General features: G+C 56.9%; 1 protein-coding gene and 1 long non-coding RNA gene across 34 annotated transcripts in view; one reads left to right on the top strand and one right to left on the bottom strand.

Moving 5' to 3' along the window:
* Nucleotides 1-27,021, top strand: part of IQSEC1 (IQ motif and Sec7 domain ArfGEF 1) — a 334,379-nt gene that overhangs the window by 280,493 nt on the left and 26,865 nt on the right. For 31 of the 33 annotated variants that reach the window (XM_084989556.1, XM_084989558.1, XM_084989557.1 and 28 more), the window contains 2 exons: nucleotides 12,927-13,221; nucleotides 17,123-18,369. In XM_084989556.1, coding sequence (XP_084845682.1) covers nucleotides 12,927-13,221; nucleotides 17,123-18,369 — 1,542 coding nt within the window. Of the gene's footprint in view, nucleotides 1-12,926; nucleotides 13,222-16,345; nucleotides 16,729-17,122; nucleotides 18,370-27,021 lie in introns of those variants that run through there. The other 2 variants (XM_084989564.1, XM_084989578.1) reach the window with 1 other exon arrangement.
* LOC146397445 (uncharacterized) lies at nucleotides 11,998-18,685 on the bottom strand. Its single transcript, XR_014823905.1, has 2 exons — nucleotides 12,356-18,685; nucleotides 11,998-12,037 (listed from the first exon to the last, which is right to left on the bottom strand). It is a non-coding gene; the product is annotated as an uncharacterized LOC146397445 (long non-coding RNA).

The following is a 27,021-nucleotide window of genomic DNA, read 5'->3' on the forward strand; positions in this document are numbered from 1 at the left end:
CCCCCCACCCACCCCGGGGGCCAGAAAGGCGATTGGAAACATGTCAACAGGACCGGGTGACGGCTTGGCTGTGGCCGTGGACTTTGCTTCCTTCCCTCTGTCTGTGCGCTGGTGACAACAAGCTTGACTGAGGAGGGGCGCTGCCCCACACCCCCAGACCAGTTCCCATCCAGAAAGGCTGGACAGCAGCCGTCTGCAGGGTCCTCTCCAGGGCACCATGTCCCCAACTCCACGCCTTGTCCCTGCCATGCAGCTGGGAAGCTAGGGCTCAGGAAGGGCTGCGGCCCCAGTGGAGTCTCATGTCGTCAGAACACCTTGGGGTGGTGGGTGCCTCATGGGGCTGTGTGCACAGCCTGGGCCTCCCTGGCCTGTGGTGCTGGCAGCCCGCGACCCCGTGCCTCCTCCATCTCGCTGACAGCAGCTGACAAGCAAGGGAGTGCTCAGTGCTGGTGCCGTGAGCAGAGGTCTAAAAATAGCCTCCTGCTGTGAGAAGTTCATTGTTCAGAGTCCTATATTTTTGTATGTAATGCAAGCCACTTCTGGAGGTCTCTGTGCCCATCCTTAGAGACATTGCTGCAGCCCAGGAGGCAGAGCCCAGTCGACCTCATCTCCGGGGGAAGGGCAGGCCTGGGGTGGGGCCCTTTCCCCGAGGTGATGGCCTGTAGGCTGGGAAGGTGGGGGCTGGCCTGCCAGAGAGGGGCTGTTCCAGGCTCAGGGGCCACCCAGGGGTCTGCCAGTCAAGAGCCAAGAGCTGTGGGGCTGGAGACCTGGGTCCTCTGTAGGAGCTGCGGGCCCTTCCTGTGGCTGGAAACAGGTTGGAGTGAACCCCTCTTCTCGATTTGCCTACTTCAGACCTTGGGCTCCCCAAATTCGCCCTGCCTGAGTCCCAGCTTGCTGCTGGTGGGGGTTGGGTCAGGCCCTGGCCAGCCTACTCACCGCTTCTTGCCCATCAGGGAGAAGCAAGGCCCCTGGGGTGGGGTAAGGGAGCTCCTACCTGCCCACCCAGGGGTCCCTTTCCTCCTGTAGTTCCTCCCAGGCCCTTCCCCAGTCACCATTCAGAGGTGCCTGGTCTCTTGCCTGGAGCACCTTCAGCTGCCACCTGTCTTCTCTCAGCCACCATCCTGAGTTACGCGGGCTTCTGCCCAGCCCTGCCAAACACACACACACATACATACACACACCCCTGGTCCTCAGCCGCCCCAGCATTAGCATCAGTGTGGCATACAGGTCCCAAGGATGCTTGTCCTTTCCTCCATGGCTCTCTCACATTCTGGCCTGTCGCTGACCCCTTTTCTCTATTCCACTCTCTTGGTCTGCTCAGGCCCTCTTGTCCCCCCAGAGTCACCATAGGGGAATGATGAGGGGAGGCAGAGGCAGTGACTGGGGGGAGGAAGGCCTGCGCTCTGCAGTTGGGGTTGCCTTTCTGGAGTCCCACTGCCATCCATCCCACCCCAGTTAAATCCTGGACCCTTCCTCGGCCTTGCCCTAATGCTGGGATCAAGTGCACCCTCCCTCACAAGCCTTGCAAGGACCTGAACTTTCTGGTTCCTGCAGCCCCCACGCAGGTCCTGCCAGACTGAGCTTCCCCGTGTCTTGTGCACGTGGTGGACTCCCACCTTTGCTGCTCCTCCTAGGGTCCCAGCAGATGGCATGGGCCTCCCAGCCAGCCTCCCCACCTCTGGCTTGGGGACTCATGCTCGGCTCGCTAGCCTGCAGCACCCAATGTTCCCCCATCACTTCCTAACGCAGGCCATTGTCATTGTCTGTATCTCCTGTGTCCCTGACCCTGACCAGTCTGCCCCAAAGTTGGCTTCAGCACATGTTCATGGAATGAAGTGACCAGCCTGGGGAGATGGGCTGTGGGAGTCCTGGAAGAGGGCAGATATCACCCCTCCACACCCCCAGGGGTAGCTTGTTTTAATTCACATTGTGGTCCCTGTGCAGCCCGGCTGCCTCATCCATAGTTTGGTAAATAAGACATTTTAGGTCCAGAGAAAATCTCGAGAGATTAAAATCGATAAAATTTTAAAATTGCCATCCTTTAAAAAAAAACCTGTAGTAAGCTAGCTATGTAGTAGGTACGTGTTAAGTCTCAGTAAGGGAGCTGGGTTAGGCTGCACCCTTAGGCTCCTGCCTGGGGACACTGTGTCCTGTAGGACCTGAGCTGTCAGGCCACTGTGGCAGGGGCCCCTGGCTGGGCCTGGTTTGGAGGCCAGACACTTGCTGTGTGCACAGCCAGGGGAAGTGAGGCCACTTTGCTGGTGGGAAACCAAGTCAGACCAGCCAGAGGAAGTCACATCTTTGGCACCTGGACGTGTGGCCATGCCTCTGCCCTGGGCCCCAGCACAGCAGGCCCCAGGCGTCTATCACCAGACAGTCGGCCGCCGCTCAGCTGCATGATGGAGGCCACATGGGAATGCGTTCTCTTCTGATTTTTGTTTTCTAAAAGCCCAAAATCTGGCTTTCGATTAAACATACCTGGTACCTAGTTCCAACTTCAAAAAGGAAATGAAGATGGTGACCACTCTGTGTAGGTCAAACAGAGCCACATGGGCTGGTCCCTGGGGGGTGCACCTTGCCCGTGGAGGAGCGGGAGGGGAGAGGGGAGGGCTGGGCAGAGCCTCAGTTTCCTCTATGTCTGTTGGAGGGGCTTGGCTTGGCCTCTGGGATTCCAGGCAGGCCATAGACCACAACCACCTGGGGTTCTTTTCAAAGCCATTTCCAGGGCCGCACTGTTGGCTGACGCTTCAAGTTCTTGGGATCCCGGAACTTGGGCGGGAATAGGCTGCTGGTCACCCAGGTAAGTCTAGGGACCAACCCAGTTTGGGGGCCCTATGCCCTAGGTCCTCACAGAGTCTCCTGGGTCTCACAGTTACCTCGTGTCCGTCACCTGGCCACCACCTCCTGAGGAAGGGATGTCTGCCTGGCGGTGGTGGCCTTTTCCCTTTCAAGCCCGTGGTTAGGGGGCAAGGAGGTGGAAAAGCTTCCAGCGTTCCTTTGAAAAACCTATTCCTGGACAATTCTAAGTCATGTTTACATTGATTTTCTACACTAAGATTGTGAGGCTGGGTGTGTTTGGGATCTCTGTGGCTCTCTGTACCACCGTACCCACCCAGGATCTGAAACCTCACCGGAGGGGCAACCCAGCCAGCCTGGCTAGGACTGTTGATTATAAGTTGGTGCCCACCTTGGCTTGACCTTATGGTCCACATGGCAGACAGAGCAGCCTTCAGGAGTCTGAGGTTTTTTTTTTTTAAAGGCTTCCCCATCTTGGTAGGAGTAGTTCAGAATGCGTGCACCTCCTGTGTCCCAGACATTGTTCTGGGGCTCAGACCTCATGGGACGGACATTGGCACAGATGGCAGTGCAGTGGTGGCATCAAGCTATAGAGAGATACAGTGGGGGAGGCTGGGGGAGGGGGTCCTCACTGAGAGACAGCCTTTGAGCAGACACCTGAGGGAGATGAGGGAGGTGAGGGAGGGAGCCAGGTCGATGTCTGGGGAAAGACACCTGCAGAGGGAAAGCACGTGCAAAGGCCCTGAGGTTAGGAGCCCTAATGGGAGTGTGGGGGAACAACCAGGAGGCCAGGGAGCAGGGGAATAGCCAAGCAAGTGTGGAGGTGGGGCAGCGGAGGAGAAGCCTGGTCCCAGTTGAATGGAGGAGGGTCAGTTGTGTTTTAATAGGATCCCAGCTGCGGAATGCAGGAGAGTGAGGGGTGTGGCCAGAGGGGCTGGATGAGCCCACTGGAAAGCCTCAGTAATGCAAAGACAGGGTTGGGGCTTGCAGACTGGGCTGCTGCTGGGCAGGTGAAGTGGTCAGATGCTGGCTCTGTTTTGAAGGTAGAGCAACCTAACTTGCTGACAGATGGGGAATTAGGTGAAAGGAAGAGTTGCCAGGAGTGGCCCTTGGATTACTGGCCTGAGCAGCTGGAAGGATGAGGTCTCTCTCCAGAAATGGAGTGGGGTGGGGGTGGGGAGGAAGGTGCAGGAGCTCAGCTGAGCCTATAGCAAGGGCGAAGTGCCTGGGGCTGGACTCTGGGTATATTGGGTTCCTTTGTGAACCCTGTAGACCCTCCTGATTCTGCTGACCTTGCCAAGCCTGCAGGGCTGCCTCCAGATGGTCTAGAAAGCTTGTCACCTCCCTCATTTTGCTTATAAAACTTCTAGTTAACCAGCCAGAAGTCCTTTGGACACGTAGGTGGATGTGGCTGCAGCTCCCCCAGCCCCTCGTCTGAGACCCAGGCAGTGTCTGGAGGCTCCAGTCACTCCCTGTAGACTCGCCCTCGCTGCCCCTCTGTCCACCCTCCCTAGATTTTCCCTGGGCCCTGCAGGCTGAGACGTGCTCTCCCTCGCCCCTTCCAGGCCCTTCTAGGTCACATTCACCCAGCCTGCCCTCCAGAAGAGATGCCCAGCATCACCCAGCCTTGGTCTAGGAGGTCCCCAGCTCCTCCCCCCTGGGAGAGACAAGCTCAGAGGCAACCCTCAGGCTCCATAAGTCCCTTCTGTTGCCAGCTAGGCATCCATCCTTTCTAGGGACGGCTTATCAACTGTGGTCCAGGCTGTAAGGCTCTCAGCCTCCCTGGAGATGCTTCTCTGCCCAGGCCAGGGGGAGGGTGGGGATGACCAGCATGGGAGCAGTTTCCCCGAGACCCTGGGCTCTTTCTGTCCACCTCATGCTGCTCCCCAGCTCTGTGACCCTTTACATACTCATGCCTCCCTTCTAATCCATCCTTCTGTGTCCTTGTGCCCTGCCCCTCGGGGGCTGCCTCCAGGCCTGGGCACATGTCAGAGTCAGGACCCTAGGAAAATGACACGCACTTGAGTCCTGGCTCTGCTCCGAGCCCTGCAATCCTGGGCAAGCCCTGAACCCCGAGTCCCCGTTTTCCCATCTGCAGAGAAGGGGGAGCTGTGCCTTCTCGATGGGGTCACTGCAGGGATTAGACACATGCACTTAGCCTGTGCTGGGGTTCCCAGGTGGGGCCGGGGGAGTGTATGTGTGTTGTGACCCACTGCAGGACTTGGCAGTCCCAGACCCTGCTGGAATGCCTGCACTGCCCCCAGGCAGCCCCTCCCCAGCAGCTGAATGGCTTGATGCCTCTACCTCCCTGAAGTTCCCAGGCTGCCCTCACCCCGGTCCCAAGGTGAGGATGTGGCCGCCAGCTCCTTCCCACCCTCCCTTCCCCTGCAGATGCTGGCCTGCTCTGTCGGCGTCCCTCCCCCAGGAACCAGTGTAGAGCAAGACTGTCCCCTCCCTATTCTGGGCGGTAAACCTCTGTTAACATGGCCTTGGCTAAAGAGCCCCAAAGGGAACTTGTGAGGACTGGGCACTCATTGTCTCTGGCCTGGACTCCCTTTCTGGAAATCGGAAACTGAAAGCAGGACATGGATGAGGCCACGAGGCCTGGAGGTGTGAGGGACATGTGTGTTTTGGGAGGCCATGCAGCTTGGGCCTGTGCAGGTGGCCAGGAGTCCAGAGGGAGGCTCTGGCCTAGTCATTTGACCCCAGGCAAGCCTGCAGACTGCTCTCCCTCCGCAGGGCCCAACCCATTCTGAAGTGGGTGGCTTTCCTGTGTACTGTCACCATAGCTGGCACCATGCAGCCCAGGCTGGCTTATCTTGTGACCATGCACGATCCCAAGACCTCCTTGGGCCCCAGCCCTGCCCCTAGCGCGCCCACTGCATGTTCTTCCTCTGGGCTGCCGGGCAAAAGGTGCACCCGCCTGGGCTCAGGTCCCCTGCAGGTCAGCCTTGGCCCAGTGACTCAGCTCCATCAGCCCCAGGTTCTTTATCAATAGAAGGGACAGTGGCCTCGCTACCTCCTGGTTCCCAGGGATGGTGGTTGGGGTTGCAGGTCACACAGTTTAAACACCAAGCACAGACCTGTACCAGGAGGAGATGCTGCTGCTGCATAACCCAAACCCGTGTGTGTGTGTGTGTGTGTGTGTGTGTGTGTGTGTGTGTGTGTGTGTGTGTGAGAGAGAGAGAGAGAGAGAGAGACAGACAGACAGAGAGACAGAGAGAGACTCATAAGTTACAGAAGCACTGGGGGTAAGTGTGTGGGCTCTGAAGTGAAACTGCCTAGGTTCTGATTTCACTCATGACTTCAGGCATGGGCCCAACCTCTCTGTGCCTTTGGGTGGTTGGGAGGACTAAACAGGCTACGTGTACAGCTCAGAGCACTGCTGGCTGTGCAGGCATTAGTTACTGTTACTGTCATCAGCTTCGCCAGTGCTGGGGGTGAACAGTGGGTCCTGCGTCTACCCAGAACCTCCTCTGACTAACATTTTTCTGAAGAAAAGTCATCTATGACTTCACAGCCCATAATTAGAGACATCCGTGGCCCGAGTCTGAGGGTCCCCTGCCCTGACTCACGCCACAGCTACATACAGTCTGGATGTGGTGTCGGCCATGGGCCCGGGTCTCTCTCCTGCCCGCCCGGGAGCCCGTCACCAGCATCCCTGGCCCACCGTGGAGGTGGGTACTGGTAGAAGGAGAGGCCCTGCAGCAGGCAGGGCAGGTGATCCTGGCTGGGTTCCTGCCCATCTGTCCCTCCTGCTTCAACTGCTAGCACATGCAGCCAGGCCCTCTCGGTCAAGGAAAAAGTGGACACAGCTATTAGAACGCACTTGTTAATGAGCCAAGCGGCTCTTAAGGACTTTACCTGTACCGACTCTGTTAGGCCTCACAGTAGCCGTATGATGTTGGCCCTCTGATCACTCCAATTTCACAGGAAAGGGACTGGGGCACAAAGGGGTTCCTGCCCGTGGTCACTGCTGGTCAGGGATTCCAACCCAGACGTCTGGCTCAGAGGGCACAGCAAGGAGCCCGTCCAGCCCCTGAGCTGGACGGCGAAGAGACTTCAAAATGTGTTCGTTCTTCTTCTGTGGTTTCCATCATCCTCAGGCTGTCGGAGCTCCAGATGCCGTTTTGTAGTGATCCAGCTAATTCCCCACATAGAAGTAACACAGTCCAGCCTTAGTGTAAGAGGGTGTGTTTGGAAAACTGGACCAGGGGGAAGAAGAGCCCAGGTAACTCAGTGACTCAGAGCTTGGAGTTCCCAGGCTGACCAGGGCAGGGCCAGAGCCACTGGGGCCAAGTGTGGACACCTCTGCCTCTGGGTACAGCTCTAGCCTGATGCTGTCCAGCGCCTACTTGCTCTCCAGCCCCTCCTGCTCTGCAGCCCCCACCCCACTCCAGCCCACCCCCCCCCCCCATGCACATTCTGCGGCACACGCCAGGCCAGCCCCACCTCTGGGTCCCTGTCATGCACATGTACAGCTTGGAAGGGAGCCAGTCCTAGGTCCTTGTCTTTGCTGGAGCAGGTGCTTTTGGGGACCCAGCCCTCATAGAACAGGACTTCCAGGAGCGTGGGTGGACCACACAAATGCTCCTCCAGGTCATCTCCACAGTGCCCAAGAGTCCAGGATGGGGTCTGCAGCGGACAGAGGTGGCCTTGTGGAGGAAGTGGTATTGGAGCTGAGCCCTAAGAGTGGCCTCAGAGGCCAAGAAACACAAGTAAAGGTACACAGGTGGGGTACAGGTGATAGTGACTTCTAGCCAGCACAGGTGTCCTTCTGCCCCGCCTCTTGACAGGTGTCAAGTGCCGCTTGCACACCTCCAGTGCCAAGGAAGCTCTACCTCCAGAGCATCCCTATCCATCTGAGTGTGTTCCTTCTCCTGCCGGTGACATGGGTCGAGGTTCTGTCTGTAGGAATGATGTGCTCTGTCCTCTGCCTGTCAGACAATGGGCCTCATATCCCCTCTGGCTCCTGTTCTCCTGGCTGAGCGTCCCAGCCCTTGGTGGGAGGGGGCTTCGTGCTGTAGTTGAGGTTGGCAGACAGGGCACCTCTCACTCCCACGCCCAGAGTGAGCAGTGCTGGCAGATCTGCAAAAGGGAGTCTGTGATAAATTAGCCATGTCTGCCCAGGTCTGGTGGGGAGAAGGTCGGGGCAAGTGCACACCCCAGGCTTGAGGACCAGCTCTAGGGTTCCTGATGCTTTCTGCTGTGGTCTCATACCTATTGTGGACAGCAGGGCTGGTTCTGCTTCTGGCTTTTCACTTGCTTGTGTTAGTGACCGGCTTCTCAGCTTGTATTAAACTCATGTCACCCAAAAAGATCCCCTAGCCTTTCTCATAAGTACAGCCATCAAGCCAGATCTTCCCCCATCTTGACGTTTCCATTAGATTGATATATAATTAATTTAAGTCAGTCCCTTGTTGACAGGCATTTATGTTATTTCCAAGTATGCATAACTAGGAACAACGCTATAGGGGAATTCCTTGCACTTATGTTACTGAACCCAAGTCTGCATGCCAGAGGCACAGTGAAGCCATGCAGTACCAGCAGCAAAACGTTTATACTGCAGGGCAGTGCAGGCAGACAGGTGGCTTGTGCCTTAAAAAACCCAAACTCCTGGAAGGCTTTCAGCAAAGCCCTTTATGGGAAAGGTGAGGGCGGGATGTGGTTCGTTGTTGCAGACTTCTTCGTGTCAGATGTTTTGTTCTTGCAGCTGTCCTGATGTTTCTCCTTCAAAACAATGTTTTCTGTTCTGCACCTTTCTATCTAAAGGTGTAATATACAAGAAGGGGAAGGGGAGGCATTAAATTCTGTTTCCATGCCTCCTTGTGGCTTTTAACACTTAACAAATCCCATAAGCAAAGCACAACATTAGCCCTCATTTTACTTGTTCAAGGTCCCCAGCATCGACTCTCACCCTCCTAGGTCTAGGCCTTGGCTAAGAGGAGGGGCCAGGGTAAGGGCTGGTTATCCTGCCCGGCACTCTTTGTCCAGCATCCAGCCTGGGTCCTCCCGCCAGTGCCCAGGCCCGGCTGATGAGGCAGATGTCAACTAGCGGCACCCTCCGGGCCAGGGCCCCAAACCCTACCTAGCTGTCATCACTGAGGGAGCCAGGTTCCTGGGACCCAGCTGGCCCTGAGGCTCCTCAAGCTATGCAAATAGTGGCCAGGCCCGCAGGTGGGATCCAGGGACACTGCCCTACCATTAGGTCATGGAGGTGGGGCCTGGGCCCGGCCAGTGGAGGCCATGGTGAGGGCCCTGGAGCTCTGCAGGACATAGCCTGTCCCTAGGCTCCCCACTGGCCCGAGGCCGGAGGACACTGGGAGAAGGCCACCATCACTCCCCACCATAGTCCCTCTGCTGAGGATCCCTTCAAGACTCTTTGTTGGTGGAGCAGGAGCGCTGAGGGGCTAGCACTCACTCCAAGCACCCCTGTTAACACTTCCATGTTTGCCTGTCGGTCCTAATTCCCCGTGTGCATCTCTAGAGGAGAGGTTGCTGTGTCAGGAGAGTGCTGGCAGCAGCCCTAACAGTCCTGGAACATCACAGAAACGCTAAACCAACAGGGGATGGCAGGGACTTGGAACAGGTGCCTGCCCAGACCTGGATGGACTGCACCATGGGAGTCTAGTGTTCAGGAATCTCAGTGGGCGGTTGAGGACCAACTACAGCGTTTCCCATCCGGCTGGTAGGTACAGCTTTGAGAGAAGCTTCCCCAAGAGGCCCCAGGTGGCAAGGTGTTGGCTCCAGTGGGAGAGTGCCATGGAGGAAGAGGTGGGTGGGTGGGCTGGCCGAGGTCCGAAAGTCTACCAAGGATCTGAGTCCCTGCAGCTGCCTGCAGTGGGCCTCCAGCTGGGGGTGGCTGTTCTGCTCATCAGACAGCACCCCTCCCCCCAGGAGCAGGGCAGAGCCCAGCACTAATGGGGACGCAGGGACTTGGCGCCAAGGGCTCTAGATGTGAGTGAACATCTCTGTGGGTTCAGCCAGAACATGGCAGGAATCTGTAGAATTCAAGCTTGGTGATAAGGTCCAGGGGGGTGCTCTGAAAAAGTCAGGCCAGCGGGTCCTCCCTAGAGTGCCTCTTGCTGCACGTACTTGTCAACACTGGGTATTTTCTCTTAAACATTGTCTTTGTGTCAGCTGGTGGTTTGGCTTAGATTAAGGAGACTCTTAGTGTCTAATGCTGTGTAGCTTGTTGGGGGCCAGGCAGGGGGATGTTCTCTGGCTCAAGATGGGTCTTAGGCTCCGGGCTCTGCTCATTGTGTCTGCCCGTTTTTTGGAGGACAGTGCCGCGACGTGTGGGTTGCCGGAGGGTGTCCTAGCCATTTCTTACTGGGGCAGTTTGATGTTGGTGTGGAAGGGCTGCCACATGGCACAATTCAAGCGGTGCCATTCACACAGATTGGCCTGGACCTGCTGTGGGGGAGGGTCCCCTTTCACCTGTTCAGTCTCTGAGGCCAGGTGAACTTGGGCCAGGTAAAGGGTTAAACCCCCTGCCACTGGGAGGTGGACATGCCCCCTTGTCCCAGGGGCCGCTGGGGGTGGGTCCCAGCCCCCAACTCCCTGGCAGAAGTGGCCCGTGAGGTTCAAAGGGGTTTCCCACTCAGATCCCACCCTCGGTCTCTGTGGCCTCTGAAGATTCCAGGTTTAAAATCCCTGTGAGCTGAATCTGGCTGTCTCCTCAAGGACACCATTGTGTGTGCTGTCAGCCTCTTGCTCGTAAAGGCAGATCCGGCCCCTGAGCGGTGCGGGGGATGGGGGTACATGTGTACAGAGATGGTCTGTGGGAGACGTTGGGGGGGTGGGGGCCTAGGGCATCCACCTCCCGCAGGTCCCACCTGGGCCCCTTTCTCTTCCACCCAGCTGTCCATTGAGGGAACATGGCAGGCTTTGGAGCTCTGCCCATCCCTGTCCCCATCCTGTGCCCAGCATAGACCATTGAGGCCCAGAGAGGCTGCCGCAGGGTGACTGGTGGCAGGAGAGACTCCAGGGGTGGTGGTCCCAGAGCACCTAGTGCAGCCCACCAGTGTTACAGATGGGGACAGGCCTTGACATGACCCACCCCCACTCAGCCACTCAGCCACATTGAGGCCAGTTCCCAGGGCTTTTCCCAGCAGAAGGACCCTCGTCCTGCTGCAGCCTCTGGGCTGGGATGGCCTTTGCCACAGGAGACCCGCTGCGTGTCCCTGAGGGCTGGAGCGGAAGGCCTGAGCTATTCTTAGAGCTCCTCAGGATGGCACGTGCAGGGCTTTGCAGCCAGGGCCGGCTGGGGTGGGACTGGCCTCCAGGGCAGCTGGCCTCAGCCTGGGTGTGCTGGCTCCAGGGTCCTTTGCTGTGCCCCTCCCCCAGGAGGCAGCCACGCTGGGCAGTGGGGGCCCTGCCAGGCCCTGTGACCCATGGGGACCATGGGAGCAGAGGCTGCTGAATGCAGGGCGTTCCCACTGCTCTGAAGATGTTTGCGGGAGGAAGGACTGTAGCCCGCGGGCGTCTGTGGGCCTTTCCCTCTGCTGGGTCACTTTCTGAAGCCTCCCCCGCTCCCTCCCAACCCCCTCCCCCTCCAAGCCCTGACCCCAGGGATCGGAGTGGTTTCCTGCAGGGCCAGGGGAATGGCAGGCACTACTGGAGAGGCTGCCAGAGGCTACCGGAAGCTCGGTTCCATTTCTCTTTTTTCTCTGTGGCCTGTGTCTTCTGGGGTCATGAGTTTGGCATGAGTAAGCTGTCCCTCTCTATCCCCCAGCCTGCCCCCACCTGGCACATGAGGGATGTGCATGTCCCCAGGGATGAGGGCAAAGCAGGTGGGGGAGCCTTGGGCTTTAATTCCTACTCACGTTCCACCTGTGCGACCTGGGGCAAGGCCGGTGCTGCGTGGGCCTCTATTTCCTCACCTGGAAAGGGAGGTTAATAATCTGTCCCCTGCAGACTGGTTTTACATTCTAGACAAAACGCCCAGACAGCTCTGTATTCATTTCCAAGCTGGCGCTACCAGCACCACAGACTGTCGGCTTGAACGCAGCTGTGTATTCCCCACGGTTCAGGAGCCTGGGAGCCCCAGATAAGGTGTGGATAGGGCTGGTTCCTACAGGGGCCTCCTGGGTGTATGGACAAACGTCCTCTCCCCACACCCTCACTCTGGCGTGCGTGCATGCGTGTGTGTGTGTGTGTGTGTGTGTGTGTGTGTGTGTATCCCCTATTCGCTTTTCCTTTTAGTCATATTGATTAGATTCCTAATGACCTAATTTAACTTAATTATCTTTTTTTTTTTTTTTTTTTTTTTTTTTGTCTTTTTGTCTTTTGTTGTTGTTGTTGTTGTTGTTGCTATTTCTTGGGCCGCTCCCGCGGCATATGGAGGTTCCCAGGCTAGGGGTCGAATCGGAGCTGTAGCCACCGGCCTACGCCAGAGCCACAGCAACGCGGGATCCGAGCCGCGTCTGCGACCTACACCACAGCTCACGGCAACGCCGGATCGTTAACCCACTGAGCAAGGGCAGGGACCGAACCCGCAACCTCATGGTTCCTAGTCGGATTCGTTAACCACTGCGCCACGACGGGAACTCCTAACTTAATTATCTTTTTAAAGACTACCTCCAAATACAGACATGTTCTGAGGCACTGGGGGCTTGGGGCTTGAGATATGCACATGTTGGCCAGCGGGGCCAGTTCAGCCCATAACCAACTCGAGCGCAAGGCCTGACCCCCAGGAGGTATGCAGCGAAGAGTCACTTTTGTTAATATTGTTATTAATATTTTCTTTTGATACAAACTGGGTGGTTTACTCAGTCCAGGAGGTGATGGTAAGGGAGAAAAAGAACAGGAACCCCTGCAGGGCAGGAAGTGTCACCAAACACCTGCCCTGTGCCAGGCCTGCTGGAGCCACTGGAGTCCTCAGTGAGCACATGGTGCCAAGGTTCTCCCATAGGGGACGGACAGTGAGCAAAACCATCAGGGAGGCGCATCAGTTGTGAGAAGGTGGCCAGTTGTCCAGAGAAAGCGGGAGCTCCCCAAGGGGAGGTGAGCCTTAAGAAGGCACAGAACAGAGGGAGGACCAGCTGCCTGAGGGCAAGGAGGAACACCTGTGGGGTCCTGGGTTCTGGTGTCCTGCTCACAGCAGGCCTGTTCCTGTCTCTCTGCAGCGTCGAGGGCGAGGCTCCCAGCAGCGAGACGGGCACATCGCTGGACAGCCCCGCAGCCTACCACCAGGGCCCGCTGGCGCCCGGCTCCAGCCTGAGCCCGGACCACTACGAGCACACATCGGGGGGTGCCTATGGGCTGTACTCAGGGCCGCCCGGGCAGCAGCAGCGCACGCGGAGGCCCAAGCTGCAGCACTCGACCTCCATCCTGCGCAAGCAGGCCGAGGAGGAGGCCATCAAGCGCTCGAGATCCCTCTCCGAGAGCTATGAGCTCTCCTCTGACCTGCAGGACAAGCAGGTAGGTATTGGCTGCGGGGAGGATGGCGAGGCAGCAGTGCCTGCGTGGCCTCAGGCCAGGCTGCCTGAGGCTCCAGGGGTCTGCGCCCCTGACAGCTGGGGTGGGTGCTATTTTCCACCAACGTGGCCTTCGCCTCAGGCCAAACCCCAGCTGCTTCCTCCCAAAAGGCTTTCAGGACTGCTTCGGGAGGGAAGCGCTGGAATGGCTGGGCCCTGGGGGCTCCTGATGCCACCAGTGCACATGGGTTATGTGGCAGCCACTGAGGTTCCGGGGTCAGGAGAGACCTGGGCCTCGGAGGTCTGCAGGAGGAGGGGGGTGGGTGTCAGTTCACAGCAGAAAGAGCACGTGCTTTGAGAAGGAGAGCAAGCTGGTCCCCAGCCAGCAAGGCCGGGCTGCTATCACACCCCTTCCAGCTCGCAGCGCCATGCTCACCTAGGAAACTGCCTCCTTGCAGTCTGTGCGTCCTCCCTGGGGCCCCGGCGCCCACAATGGGGTCAGCACCCGTGTACAGAGCAAGGGAGTTGCAGGACTGCAGCCTGGCATCAGGGCGGGGGGAATAGTTCTCACTCCCGGCCCCTTAGAGTGCAGGCACATAATAGGCACTTTAATAAGAATTCTTATGTGAAACTCTGATGGTAAGTCCCTTCAGGAGAACCCCCAGGCTGCCAGAAGCAACTGTGCAGGCCTGCAGGTCTGGGCTAGCCTGTGGCCTGTCCCCAGCTCCTAGGCACTGAACCTGGGCTGCCACCTCTGACCTTGCCCAGCCCCAGGACACTTCCCCGTGGCCCGTCAGCCCCTAGGCTGCAGAAGTTGCCTTGTTCCCTGTCCCCATCTCACATCTGCCATAGCCTGAACTCTCTTTGCTCTCTGGTCCTCTAGTTTATCTGTTGTGGAGCAGAGGTCTGGGCTTGGTGTGGCCCTGGGCTGCTTTGGGGAGCAATGTGGGTACGGCCCAGGGTGGTCTTCCCCCAACAGAGTCCCTACCAGCCCCCCTCCCTGCTCTCAGTGCTGCCCTGTAACCTTGGACAGCCCTGTGACCTGGGACTGATCTTCTTCATCCATCTACCTGTGAGCTGGGACTGATGGGATGCTGGCAAGTGGCAAGAGCCTGAAGCAAATAACCCCCTGCCCTGTGGCACTTAGCAGGGGCCTCTGTTCCACGTGTCAGTTACACCCAGATCCAAAGTGGATCAGGAATAGTTTATGGTGACAGATGTCTGCAGCAGAACCATTAAAATAGAAGCAAGAAAGGTTCAAACTTCGTGGAGGCCTGTGGAGGTAATCATGTGCTTCTGTGACCATAATGTAGCCACAGCTGTTCATTTTCATCTCATGTGTATTAGGCCAGAGCCCACCAAGCTCCAGAGACTATTCTGGATGCTAGGGGGCCATCAGGGGACGAAGTGTGGTCCCAGCCCTTGAACTGACACCATGGTCCAGGAGGTGACCAGAGACAAGTCAGCAATGAGACGGTTTCATTCCAGAAGGTGATGAAACTCCAGGGTTGTTGAGAGAGGGGAGGGAGGTCAAGTGTGGAGGTGGCGGCATTGGGTGAAGTGTGGGGAAACCTCTCCAGTGTGGTATGAGGACCGGGTGCCTGAGGAAGGGGCCTTCTGGGAAAAGGGGAAACAGCAGGTGCAAAGGCCAGAGGCAGAACAAGCTTGGCAGAAAAGATGGCCAGAAAGAGGTGACAGTAAGGGCCACTGAGCAACCCTGAGCATTTGACTCTCTGCTGAGCTTCCTGGCAGTCGAGATAACAATAGGAACAGGGCAGGTTTCATTTCCAGATGGAAATAGGGTGCCTGACTCCATGTGGGATTAGAGTCTAGGGGAACCAAGCCCCAGTTTAGTGAAAGGAGCCCAGTGGGAGGTCATGTATTTTCTTGTGGGCCTCCGGCCTCTGCATCTCCTGACAGTTTCCTGTCAGAGCAGGAGGCCCAAGTCCCCAGAAGCAGTGTTTCTGTTTCACGGGAGGGTGACCTTCTTGGCTCCCAGTCCTGTCACTTCTCTAAGAGGGGAGATCCTGGGCCCCGCTGCAGACGAGATGTCGCTGTGCCAAGTGAGGGTGACAGATAGCAGGTGATCACACACTGATGGGATTCCCTCCCCTGTGCCCCCAGTGAGCCTTCAGACTGGGTCTCAGGTCAGTTCTGGCCCAGAAGGAAGAATGACCATGGTGAGGGCCAAGGGGCTGAGGAAGGGCAGGCCTGGGTCCGTGTTGCCCTGGGGGAGGCCAGGAACACAGGACCTGCCCCTCCTTCCCAAGTCCCTCCTCCCCCATGCGGATCTGGGGATCGGGTCTCGAGCACAGTGTCACTGTCTGCTCTGTGAGATCCAGAGTCTGCAGGAGAGAGGGGGCCATGGAGTGAATGGGTCCTTCCCTTTCTAATGCTGACGAGGGGCCCAGGACCACAGGCCTTGGAGGGCAGAGAGGGGGAGGGCTTCCTGGAGTTCAGCCTTGGACCCTTTATTGGCCCCACGGGCTTTCAGAGCTCCGCTCCAAACCCAGAAAACAGAAACCCTGCTTACAGATGTGGAAGTGAGGTCATCTCTTTGGATGCTGTTCAGTAACTTCAGGGCGAGAGAAAAAACAGACCCGCCCTGGCTGACTCTGGGCCCCGCCAGGCTTTGAAAAGTCGTTTTGATCCTCAACCTCCCCGGTGCCCCCCACTCCTCTCCTGTGAGGGGCCCACTCTGCCCAGCTGGCCGCTCCCCACCTGTGGGCCCTGCAGGGCTGGCACGTTCGCGTTTGTCGAGAGCTGGTGTCCCTGAGATGGGTGGCCTTCCTGAGCTGGGTACTGCCTCTTTCTGGAGAGGAGAGAGGCCACTGGGGACTCGAGGGACCAGGACCCACACTGAGCCCTCCTCCTCTCTTCCCACCCACCCCCAGGCAGCTCCCAGCAGCCCCGACTCAGCCACAGCCTGGATGTGCTCAGCGTCTGTTTGGCTTTGTTTAGTTATGCGTGTGCCTCTGTCTGCTCTGGACGGCTGGGCCCATCCAGGGCGGGGACCTTGTCTGCCTGCAGCAGCGTGGGTGTGGTCCTCCTCAGAGCCAACAGCAGGGGCCTTGGCATGTGGGTGTGGCACTCTGCCCCGGACACAGGCGCCTCTCTCCCCAGGACCTGAGGCCTCTCGGCCTCCGTCAGTGCCACTCTGCCCAAGCGCCCAAGCGGACCAGCCAGTCCCTTATCCTGGATTTTCTTTGGTCCCAAAGAGCAGGCTGTCCTGTCCTGGGTCCTGGGGCCGGCGTGAGCCTAGGACTTCACAGGCCCACGTGGCACACGGGAGTCCCTGTCTCCACAACTGCCCGCAGTCTGGCCCTGTTGTTCCAGGGCGTGTTGGGTCTCTTCTCTGTGCCTCAGCTTCCCCATCTGTACAGGGAAGGGACTTGGGGACCCCACAGACTGTTGTCACCTCCCAGGAATGCAGTCGAAGGTCTTATAACCCCCGCTTCCCTATGCCAGCACGTGCTGAGGGTCTCACCCGTGCCCACTGCAGTCCTGCGAGGTAGGTCTGATGGGATTCAGGAGCTGCAGGGTCCAAGGCTTCTCAGAGTCTATCCGCTAACAGGGGCAGGCTCAGGTGCTAATGCTGATGCTTCAGAAAGATGCAGGACTAGGGGCTGCAGCCAGTGCTCGGTGCCCTGGGCCTTCTTGGGTCTTGGGCAGGTCTCTTAACTTGTACCTGCCCAAGGCTGCTATGGCCAAAGAAGTTTGGGAAATCACCTCCCTTTAAAGATCCTGAGAAGTCCTGCAGGGAACGCACTTGCTTTAACTGTAATGCGGGGTTTCTCTACTTTCCTGGGCTTTGGGACTGTGTCTGACACAGGCCCCCAGGCCCCTGGGTCGGGGGGATGCTGAGCCTCCCCAAGCTTCCCTCACCCTCCTCTCCCATCCCACAGGTGGAGATGCTAGAACGGAAGTATGGGGGCCGCCTCGTGACCCGCCATGCGGCCCGCACCATCCAGACGGCCTTCCGCCAGTACCAGATGAACAAAAACTTCGAGCGTCTGCGCAGCTCCATGTCTGAGAACCGCATGTCGCGCCGCATCGTACTGTCCAACATGAGGATGCAGTTCTCCTTCGAGGGGCCCGAGAAGGTGCACAGCTCCTACTTTGAGGGCAAGCAGGTCTCGGTGACCGATGAGGGCTCCCCACTGGGGACCCTGGTACCGGCCGAGTGTGGTGACCTCGGCGAGCCACCTGCCCTCAAGGCCCCCGCCCCAGCTGGCGACTTTGCAGATGCCATCACTGAGCTGGAGGACGCCTTCTCGCGGCAGGTGAAGTCACTGGCTGAGTCCATCGATGACGCACTCAACTGCCGCAGCCTGCACACTGAGGAGGCCCCTCCCCCCGATGGGGGGCGGGCCCGGGACACTGAGCCTTCACAGGCCCTGCACGGAGCTGAGCACCGCCAGCTGGACGAGATGACAGCCTCGTACAGCGACGTCACCCTGTACATAGACGAGGAGGAGCTGTCACCACCCCTGCCCCTCGCACAAGCAGGGTGCCGGCCATCCAGTGCCGAGTCAGACCTGCGGCTACGTGCTGGCGGCAGTGCCCAGGACTACTGGGCCCTGGCCCACAAGGACGACAAGGGGGACACTGACACAAGCTGCCGGAGCACACCATCGCTCGAGCCGCAGGAGCCACGGCTGCGTGGGGAGCATCTCCCACTGCTCACCATCGAGCCACCTAGCGACAGCTCTGCGGACCTTAGCGACCGCTCGGACCGCAGCTCGCTCAAGAGGCAGAGCGTATATGAGCGCAGCCTGGGCGGGCAGCAAGGCAGCCCCAAGCACGGCCCCCACGGGCTCCCCAAGGGCCTGCCCCGGGAGGAGCCAGAGCTGCGGCCCCGGCCTCCAAGGCCCCTGGACAGCCACCTCGCCATCAACGGCTCGGCCAACAGGCAGAGCAAGTCCGAGTCGGACTACTCAGACGGGGACAACGACAGCATCAATAGCACGTCCAACTCCAACGACACCATCAACTGCAGCTCTGAGTCCTCATCCCGGGACAGCCTGCGGGAGCAGACGCTCAGCAAGCAGACCTACCACAAGGAGACCCGCAACAGCTGGGACTCACCTGCCTTCAGCAATGATGTCATCCGCAAGCGGCACTACCGCATCGGCCTCAACCTCTTCAACAAGTGAGTCCCCATCTGCCCGCCCACCTGCCAGCCCGCAGGGCACTGGGCCAGCCTTCCTCCTAGGAGCCTGGTGCAGGTGCAAGAGGGGCTGCTCAGTGACAAGTGGGCAGGAGGGGTGGGCGCCCCAGGTTCAGGAACGAGCTTTATGGAGGCTGGCTGCCTGGATGATGGGGGACGCAGGGCTTTGAGCAAGGACATGACAGGGGTCGTGTTGGCTGGATTCAGGCCCTCGGCGGGGGAAGGACACAGGTGGGTCTCATGCTCTTTGGGAGATGTGTGAATCAGGTCCATGGAGTGGCCGCTCTGCTAGGGTTCTGGAAAGGTGCTGTGGGGCAGTCCTGAGAGCAGATCTAAGCTGGAGACTGGTATTTAAAGCAGACTATTCTTAGCGTGGCTGAAAATAGCAAGTGGAGGAGGAGGAGGCCTGAGCACTCCCCGGGAAAGGACGCTGGCCGGCTCTGGTTATTAAACCTCCAGTTTCTCATCATTTCCATCTACAAGGCCTCCAGATTTGAGGTCACCATACGCCAACTCCAAGGTTGGGGACATGCAGGGGACGTGGCTAGCCTGCTTGGTGTTTTCTGTCACACAGCTGCTGTACTTCCCTGCTCTCTGCTTCTTCTTCTACACGGAGAGACTCGGGAACACTTCTGAGCCATTCTTGATGCAAGTGCCAATGCTGTCTGGGGAACTCAGAGAGGCCTGTGCTGGGGGGCGAGTTAGGGGACTGAGCATTCATATGGGGGCCACCAGGGCCTGGGCTCATTGGTCCTTGATCAGCTCAGAACTAAGAGTCTTGGACCTGTCAGAACTGTTAGGGCTGCTGTCTGCTGAGACTTCCATCTGCACATCAGGACCAGACCCACTGCCACACAAGCTGAGGCCAAAACGGTGCCCTGGGAAGGGAGGGTCATGTGCTGTCAAGCCCATCCTGAGCTCTGGCCAAAAGGCCTGCCGCCACCTGCCTCTGGGCACAGCCGGCTCCCGGATCACCTTGGGCCCTTTGGGGGGGAGGTTGGGACAGCCTGGGGGCCCCCAGGGCCTGAGCTTCCCTCATCCCTGACAGACGTGGTGTCCTGATGTGGGGGTCCCAGCTGAGTGGACCACTGGAGGCCAGAACAGCTGTCTCCTACATCCAAGTGGCCTTAGTGTTGGTAGTGTCTTTCTGGCTCCATCAGTCTTTAAGTTACACCTGTAATGCATGAACACGCTCTCTGCTCTCCGTAGAGAAAGTAGGCCTGGAGCGGACACCATCCCCTCTGCTGTCAATCTGGAGCACCCCCCCGACCCCAGGTCTATTTCTGCGCATGTGAGGTTTGGAGCACAGCTCCAGGCATGTCCCTCCGCACACCCTTGGGCAGTGCAGCCTCTGCCACTGAGGCCGTGCCTGCAGGATGGTGCTACGCTTAGGAGCATCCACTTTGCAGGGTGTGCAGGAACTGAGCATGTGTGTAGAGTGTTCGGAACAGCGCCAGGCTATCTCCATGGCCCCTGCTGACATTACCTGGGCCTAGGGCCGTGCACACTGTGGCTGTTGGAGACCATCCCTGTTGGTGCTGTGGACCATCAAGTTCCTGTGCTGCTGCGTGGGGTCCATGTGTACTTATCCGTGCTCCATTTTCATGATTAGCACGGATATGAGAGGGAGCGTGAATCTGCCCTTCCCAGCTGCTCCTGAGAGCCTCTGGGGAGCAGAACTGGGGGCTTGGGAGCCTCACATGGCACATTGCTCATTGAAATAGAAACTGCAGCTGGATCCAAGAGCTCCTATGTCCCACACGCTGGACAGCATCAGTGTGCTCTCCCACCACCTGTCACAGCCTAGAAATAGTGTCTCATTTGTTAGGATTTGGGTTTCCCTGCCTCCTTCTAAGACAGAGCATCCATGTGTGTGTCCTGTAGCCATTTAGGTTTTCTCCTTTATAAAATGCCCATTCATGTTTTTTACCCATTTTCCTGTTAGTTGTCTTTTTAATTTAATAGTAGTTCTTTATATATGGGAATACTAGTCCTTTGCAATTACAAATATTTTCTTCAGGTCCATCACTTTTTTTTGGTCCTTTTTACTTCTGAGATAAAATTCATACACCCTAAAACTACCCTTATAAATTGTACCATTCAGTGGTTTTTTAGTTATACATCTTTTAACTTTGTTTATGCTTTTTTTTTGTTCTAACAGAAGTTACTGGGTTTTTTGCATTTTTTATTGAAATAAAATTGACACATAAGACATTAGTTTCAGGTATACAACGTAATGATTCAATATTTGTATCCATTGCAAAATCTTTACCACAATAAATCTGAAACATCCAGTATCACACATGGTTTACCAGTTTTTTTCTCCTTGCGATGGAAACTGTTAAAATCTACTCCTGGTAACTTCCAAATATGTGATACATACTGTTATCACCATGCTGAACGGGATATTTTAAATTTTAACTAGTCAGTTCATCCATGTCTTTTTGGGTTTTAGTGTTTTATTTTAAAAGACTCTGGCCCAGGTCATAATAGAGTTTTAAGGTATTTTCTCCAGGACTTTCATAGTCCAGTTGTATATCCAGTTAGGATTCTAACTGGGCGTTTGGTTTGGACAATGGTACACGATGAGGGGTGAAGCTTTTGTTAGTCTGTGTGAATTTGCCCTTTGCCTCCAAGCAGTTTCTTGAATAGGTCCTTTCTGTGTTGACTTGAAACCCCATCTAATTCCTCCATGAACAGGGTCTGTGGTCGGACCCTTTCGTTCACTTGGCAAATATTTATTGAATACCTGCTGCACTGCAGGCCCTGCGTTAGGGCCCTGGGACTTGTCCGTGAATAGAGTAAGGATCTTGGTGAAGCTCCACACTTGTGGGCAGAGGGTCTCTTTGTTCCCCTGCCACCATCAGACTTTGAGTCTAATGTTTTCTCGTTAGGACGGAACCCCTCTTTTGTTCTTTATAAAAGTGGCCTTGGTTCTTACTGGTAGTTATTCCTCCACGGAGTTTATAGAATGGGCTCGTTAAGACCATGAAAAACCCTGGTGGACTTTTCACTGGAGCCTCTCCAGCCAGGGGGACCCCACCCTTTTACACGTTGAGGGACAGACGGTGGGATCCAGCCACAGATGGTGTTTAAATTGAAGTTAAAGGTAACTAATGTCGGGGAGTTCCCATTGTGGTGCAGCAGAAATGAATCCAACTAGGAACCATGGGGTTGTGGATTCAATCCCTGGCCTTACTCAGTGGGTTAAGGATCCGGCGTTGCTGTGAACTGCGGTGTAGGTCACAGACGCTGCTCAGATCTGGCGTTGCTATGGTGTAGGCTGGCAGCTGTAGCTCTGATTCGACCCCTAGCCTGGGAACTTCCATATGCTAAATAAATGGTAACTACCGTTGGTCATGCTCCTCGGGCTGTGAGCCATAGCGCAGGTGCCCACCAGCCATACGTGCTTGGTGCCTGCATCCCTGGCAGCACGGATCCGGGACAGTCTCTTGCTACAGAACTCGCCGATGGGCAGCACAGGCCTAGAGCACAGGGCAGGCTGGCAGCAGGCAGCTCTGAGCAGTGTTCAGGGCAGATGGGGACGGGAGACCCACGGTGAAAATGACAGGCACTACCTCCTCCTCACTCACCTTGGTTTTCTCTCCAGTTGTCAGGGGATGGAAGGAGAAACTACTTTTCCAAAGACCCATTCCTCACACAGATTTGCAGCTTTTCAGTTCCTGAAGCCCTCCCAGTGACCTGTGCCAACCAGCTGTCTCCCCTGAGCCTCACCAGGCCCAGTGGGGTTGGTGGTCTGACCCAGGGGGGGTGGAAGCCAAGGCCTCTGGGGAGGCAGGCAAAGCTGGGAGATTGTTGACCCTAAGTGGGCACTGCAGCCTCCACCCAGGATGACTGAGAGCGGAAGTCTTGGTGGACAGTGAGCAGCCTGCTGCCCGAGGCCTCAGCTCCCTCCTCAGGAGGCCCTACCTTGGTACTTCTGTCCCTTCCCTTCCCCGCCCTGCACCCCCTCTCCACCCCTACCTCTGCAGTGCCCCCCTCTGCTCCCCGTAGTTCTCTCTCCCCACCATCTCCCCCACTCCCAGCCCCCACCATCACCCAAGGTCCAGGCTGCCTTCCAAACAGCTCTTGGTTCCCACCCGCTCCCAGGAGGGAGCTTTCCAGCACAGCCCCCACCCCACCCCCGCAAGCCAAAGGGTATGTGGAGGGTCTGGAGACGTCTCCAAAGCAGAGAGCACGCCAGCCAGGGAGAGGAGGAAAGACAAAGCAAAGGAAACCCGAGAAAGTACACATCCTGGTGGGAGGAGGTGTCCCATTGCCTGGCACCCAGATGTGCCTCTCAGCACCCGCCTTTCCCAGGCTCCAGGGCCACACATCTGGCTCACAGTGCTGGGGGCAGGGCGCGGGTCCAGGAGCCTCGGGCAGAGGGGTTTCAGCCACCTCTGCTGCACTGCAGGGACTGCTCCGTGCAGTGCCCTGAGCCCTACTGGCCGTGCCTGGAAACCAGGTGTGTGTTTCCTGCCTCCCCCCGATTCCCCCGCCCCAACCCTGGGGCCTGGTAAGGGTTAGAGACTGAAACCAAGAGCTTGCCCGCAGCCTCCATCGAGGATGCTTGTGGATGCAGCTGTCCTGACCTGTGGGGGAGAGTGGGAGGTTCCAGCTTCAGGCTTGGCCACCAGCAGGTGGCCTAGTGGCAGAGCAGCCTAAAACCCAGGGGTAGTGCCGTGATGCCCACATGTGCTGACGGTGTGTTTCCAGGAGACCACAGGGAATGGGCTGGTACTAAACCACCTTGCGGATCAATGAGTTGAGATGCTGGGTGGCAGCCAGCCCAGGGTCACACAGCTGGTTGGTGGCTGGACTGGGATTCACACCTCTTCCACCTGACTCCTGAACCCTTTTTAAAACCCGGTGCAGGTACTACTGCCTTGTGAGTAACCCTCCACACCCCACTGCTCACTGGGCCACATGTGTACTCTGAGAGCCCAGGAGCAGAGCCACACGCTCAGAGGAGGCCAGCCAGCCCTGGAGCAGTGGTCCTGGGGCCACCATAGTGGCAGGAGCTGGGTCTGTGCCCCCCAGCCCAAAAGGACACTTGACAGGACCTCCTCCGCTTGTCACCTGATGCCCAGAGAGGGACCTGCTCCTGCAACCACACACCACTGGGGTACAGCCCTCTTCATGCCCTGCTCCTCTTTTTCATGCTCCTCACGCTTGCCCTCTGGCCTAGGTACAGGTGCTCAGACCCCAGGGGAGTTTTGTCGCAGGGCCAGACCAGTTCTCTCCCATCTCTGGACCACTGTTCTCCTCCCCAGAGCCCTTGGAAAGGAGTGGACACAGCGTGTCTGGGGAGCATGTAAGCAGGTGCCCCAGGGCCCCTGCTGAGACTCAGAGCTGTTGACTGGGCCCTGGGCCTGTGCTTTGAGACAGGGCTTCCTCCACCCAGCCCCTGCCCAGGGCCCACTGCCTACAGGAGGGGCCAGGGAGCCTTGTGGCCAGACTGAGGTGCCCTGAGGCGCCACCCTTCCAACATCCCTGGAGGTCAGCAGGCCAGGGGCTCAGGCAGCTGTGTGGTCAGCGCAGAGTTGGGGTTGGGCTCCTGAGCTGCTGGCTTTACATGTAACGTGTTCATCGTAACCAGTGAAAAAGGCATGGTGACAGACAGTCTGGGCAGATGAGTAACATGCCAGCCAGCACTGAGCCCCTTGTGCGCAACATCTCACCCAGTCCTCATGGTAATCTGTGAAGTGTGGCTGCTGCAGAGCCAGAAATGCCAGCCCCCAAGTGATACCATGTCTGGGGCCAGTGATGCTGACAGGTCAAGTGACTGGACCTTTTGGGAGTAGTTTGATTTGGGTCTTGGAGATTGGGGTCCTGTTCCTCTCGACATGAGCCACCCCTTGACTGGTGGCCCATACCACCCTCAGAGCCCTGGGGGTCCCTGGCCCTGTCCCAGGTCTGGGGACGGGGGTAGCTGCCAAGTGTCTCAGGGAGGAAGGCAGTGCTGGGCTGGCCCCACCAAGCATCCAGCTGTGCCAGAGGGTAATTCTTTTCAAATTGAGGTATAGGTGATTTACAGTTTTGTGTTGATTTCAGGTGTTCAGCAAAGTGATTCGTTTATTTTTTTTTCAGGTTATATTCCATTATAGGTTATTATAAGATATCGAATATAATTCTCTGGGCTTTCCAGTAAATCCCTATTTCTTATCTATTTTACATATAGCAGTGGTTCCCATTAATTTCATACTCCTAATTTGTCCCTCCCTCCTTCTCCCTTTGGCAGCCATGAGTTTGTTTTCTTTGTGAGTTTGTTTCTGTTTTGTATGTAGATTCATTTGTATTTTTTAGAATCCACACTTAAGTGATATTGTAAAGTATATGTCTTTGACTTACTATGTATAATATTTTCTAGATCTACCGATGTGGTTACAAATGGCATTATTTCTTTCTTTTTTTCCTTTTTTTTTTCTTTTTAGGGCCACATCCATAGCATATGGGAGTTCCCAGGCTAGGGGCAAATCAGAGCTGCAGCTGCCAGCCAACACCATGATCACAGTGATGCCAGATCTGAGCCACATCTGCAACCTATACCACAGCTCACAGCAATATCAATCTTTAACCCACTGAGCAAGGCCAGAGATCAGACCTGCATCCTCATGGAAGACAGTTGGCTTCATTACTGCTGAGCCACAACAGGAACTCCTATTTTATTCTTTTTTATGACCGAGTAGTATTCCATCATGTATATACACCATATTTTCTCAAGCCTGTTGACGGGCCCTTGGGTTGTTTCCATGTCCTGGCTATTGTTACTTGCGCTGCTGTGAACAATGGAGTGCATGTGTCTTTTTTAATTAGAGTTTTTGATTTTTTTCTGGTTATGTACCAAGGAGTGGGATTGCTGGATCCTATGGTAACCCAGTTTTTTGTTTTTTAAAGAACCTTCATACTGTTTTTCATAGTGGCTGCACCAGCTTACATTCCAACAGTGTACGAGGGGCAGAGAGTAATTCTTCCACCTTGTCTCTGGGATAAGTGCTAAGAAGCCTCTGGGCGCCATATCTAGCTTGGATTTCTAATATCAGAAAGAACTTTGTAGAATTCAGAGATGGATAGGGGAGTTCCCATTGTGGTGCAGCAGGTTAAGGATCCTGCATTATCTGTGTGGTGGCTTAGGTTGCTGCGGAGGTCTGGGTTCAATCCCCTGCCTGGTACAGTAGGTTAAGGATCTGCTGTTGCCACAGCTGTGTCATAGGCTGGCAGCTGCAGCTCAAATTTGATCCCTGGTCTGGAATGCTGCGGGTACAACCAAAATAAGAAAAAGAAAAAAAAAAAATCAAAGCTGGGTAAAATAAGCATTGTGAGGAGGTGACGCACTTGCTGGCCCTGGAGGTATGTGAGCAGATAGAAGGTGGCTGCTTCTCTGCAGGATGTTTGAGGAGTTCGAGTCTGGATTCCTGAGTTGAAGGGCACTTGAAGACATATGGGATTCTCTGAGCGCTGAACTTGGTGAGCCCAGCTGCCCCCTCAACCAGTCTGAGGGCAGCACGTGGATAGCTTGACCACGCCCCTCCTCGGAGGACCCTCGGGCCCTGCAGGTGTCTGCACAGACCCTTGTGTTGGTCTCTGTTAGTCAGGTCCTTCTCCATGGTGTGGGGTGGGAATCCAATCAAAGAGGATTTCCTGGTTTGTGGGCCTGAGGGCATCTCTTGGCCATGCCCTGTGATCCCCCCACCAGGGCAGGAGGGCGGCCAGCAGTCGGGCCTTGTGGTCCAGCCTTATGGTAGCCCGGCAGGAAGACCATCTCTGTGGTCAGCAGGGCTCTGATCGACCAGGCTGGGACTGTGGTCAGCCTGCAGGGACTGGGGCCGGAGCTCTAGGCAGGGGTGTGTGAGAAATCCGGAGGCCAGCTGGGTGCCCAGAAGGGAGGTGCTGGGCAGACACCCATGTCCTCGTCTTTTCAGCTATAGCAACTGAAAACAGCCTGCTGTGGCCTGTCCGGGCTCTGCTGGGAGAAGAGCATTCCAGCAAGTGGGTGGTCCTTGGGTACAGAGCCAGCCTCGTAACCCTCACAAGGCCCTGAGCTTGCACACTGACTACTTGCAGCCAAGGACAAGAGATGCCAGGGCGGGAAGCCCTGCTGTGGCCCGCCCATGCTGGCCCTTCACAGCCAAGGCGAGAGAAGCCCGCCAGCCAGCCCCCGGGGATGGCCAAGGGTACTCACTGGCCCTGCAGACAGGGGCCCAGCAGCCCGGATGCGGAGGTGGGTCAGTTATAGACAGTGAAAGGGTGGCCTCTGCAGCTCACTGACGCTGGGTGCCAGAGGGTGGCGGTCAGAAAGGCTAGAGAAAGGGGAGTTAGGGGCATCCGGGGAGGGCTGGCTCCACAGGTGGCCAAAGTGGGTTTGCGGCCTTGGTAGGAGTGTGGGGCCTGGAGTGGAACTCTAGGGGTGTCTCAGAGCAAAGGGGTAAAAAGGCTGGCTCTCTCCCTGGCTGGACAGCCTGGAGCACAGTTACCCAGCCTTTCCAGGCTGCGTCTTGTCATGTGTCCAGGAAGGCTTTTGTGTTGTTTGTTCCTGTGCCCAGGGACCCTCTTCCTGGCTCCAGGTTCAGTGCCGCCTCCCCAGGGAGGCCTTGCTGGACGGTCCCTCCCTGCCCCATCCACCTAAAGGCC

The sequence above is a fragment of the Sus scrofa genome, chromosome 13 (genome assembly GCF_054392235.1).
Source record: "Sus scrofa isolate SSC_HxYL_T2T_F1_AM1 chromosome 13, Sscrofa_HxYL_maternal_Yorkshire_Landrace_v2.0, whole genome shotgun sequence".
Classification (NCBI taxonomy): Eukaryota; Metazoa; Chordata; class Mammalia; order Artiodactyla; family Suidae; genus Sus; species Sus scrofa.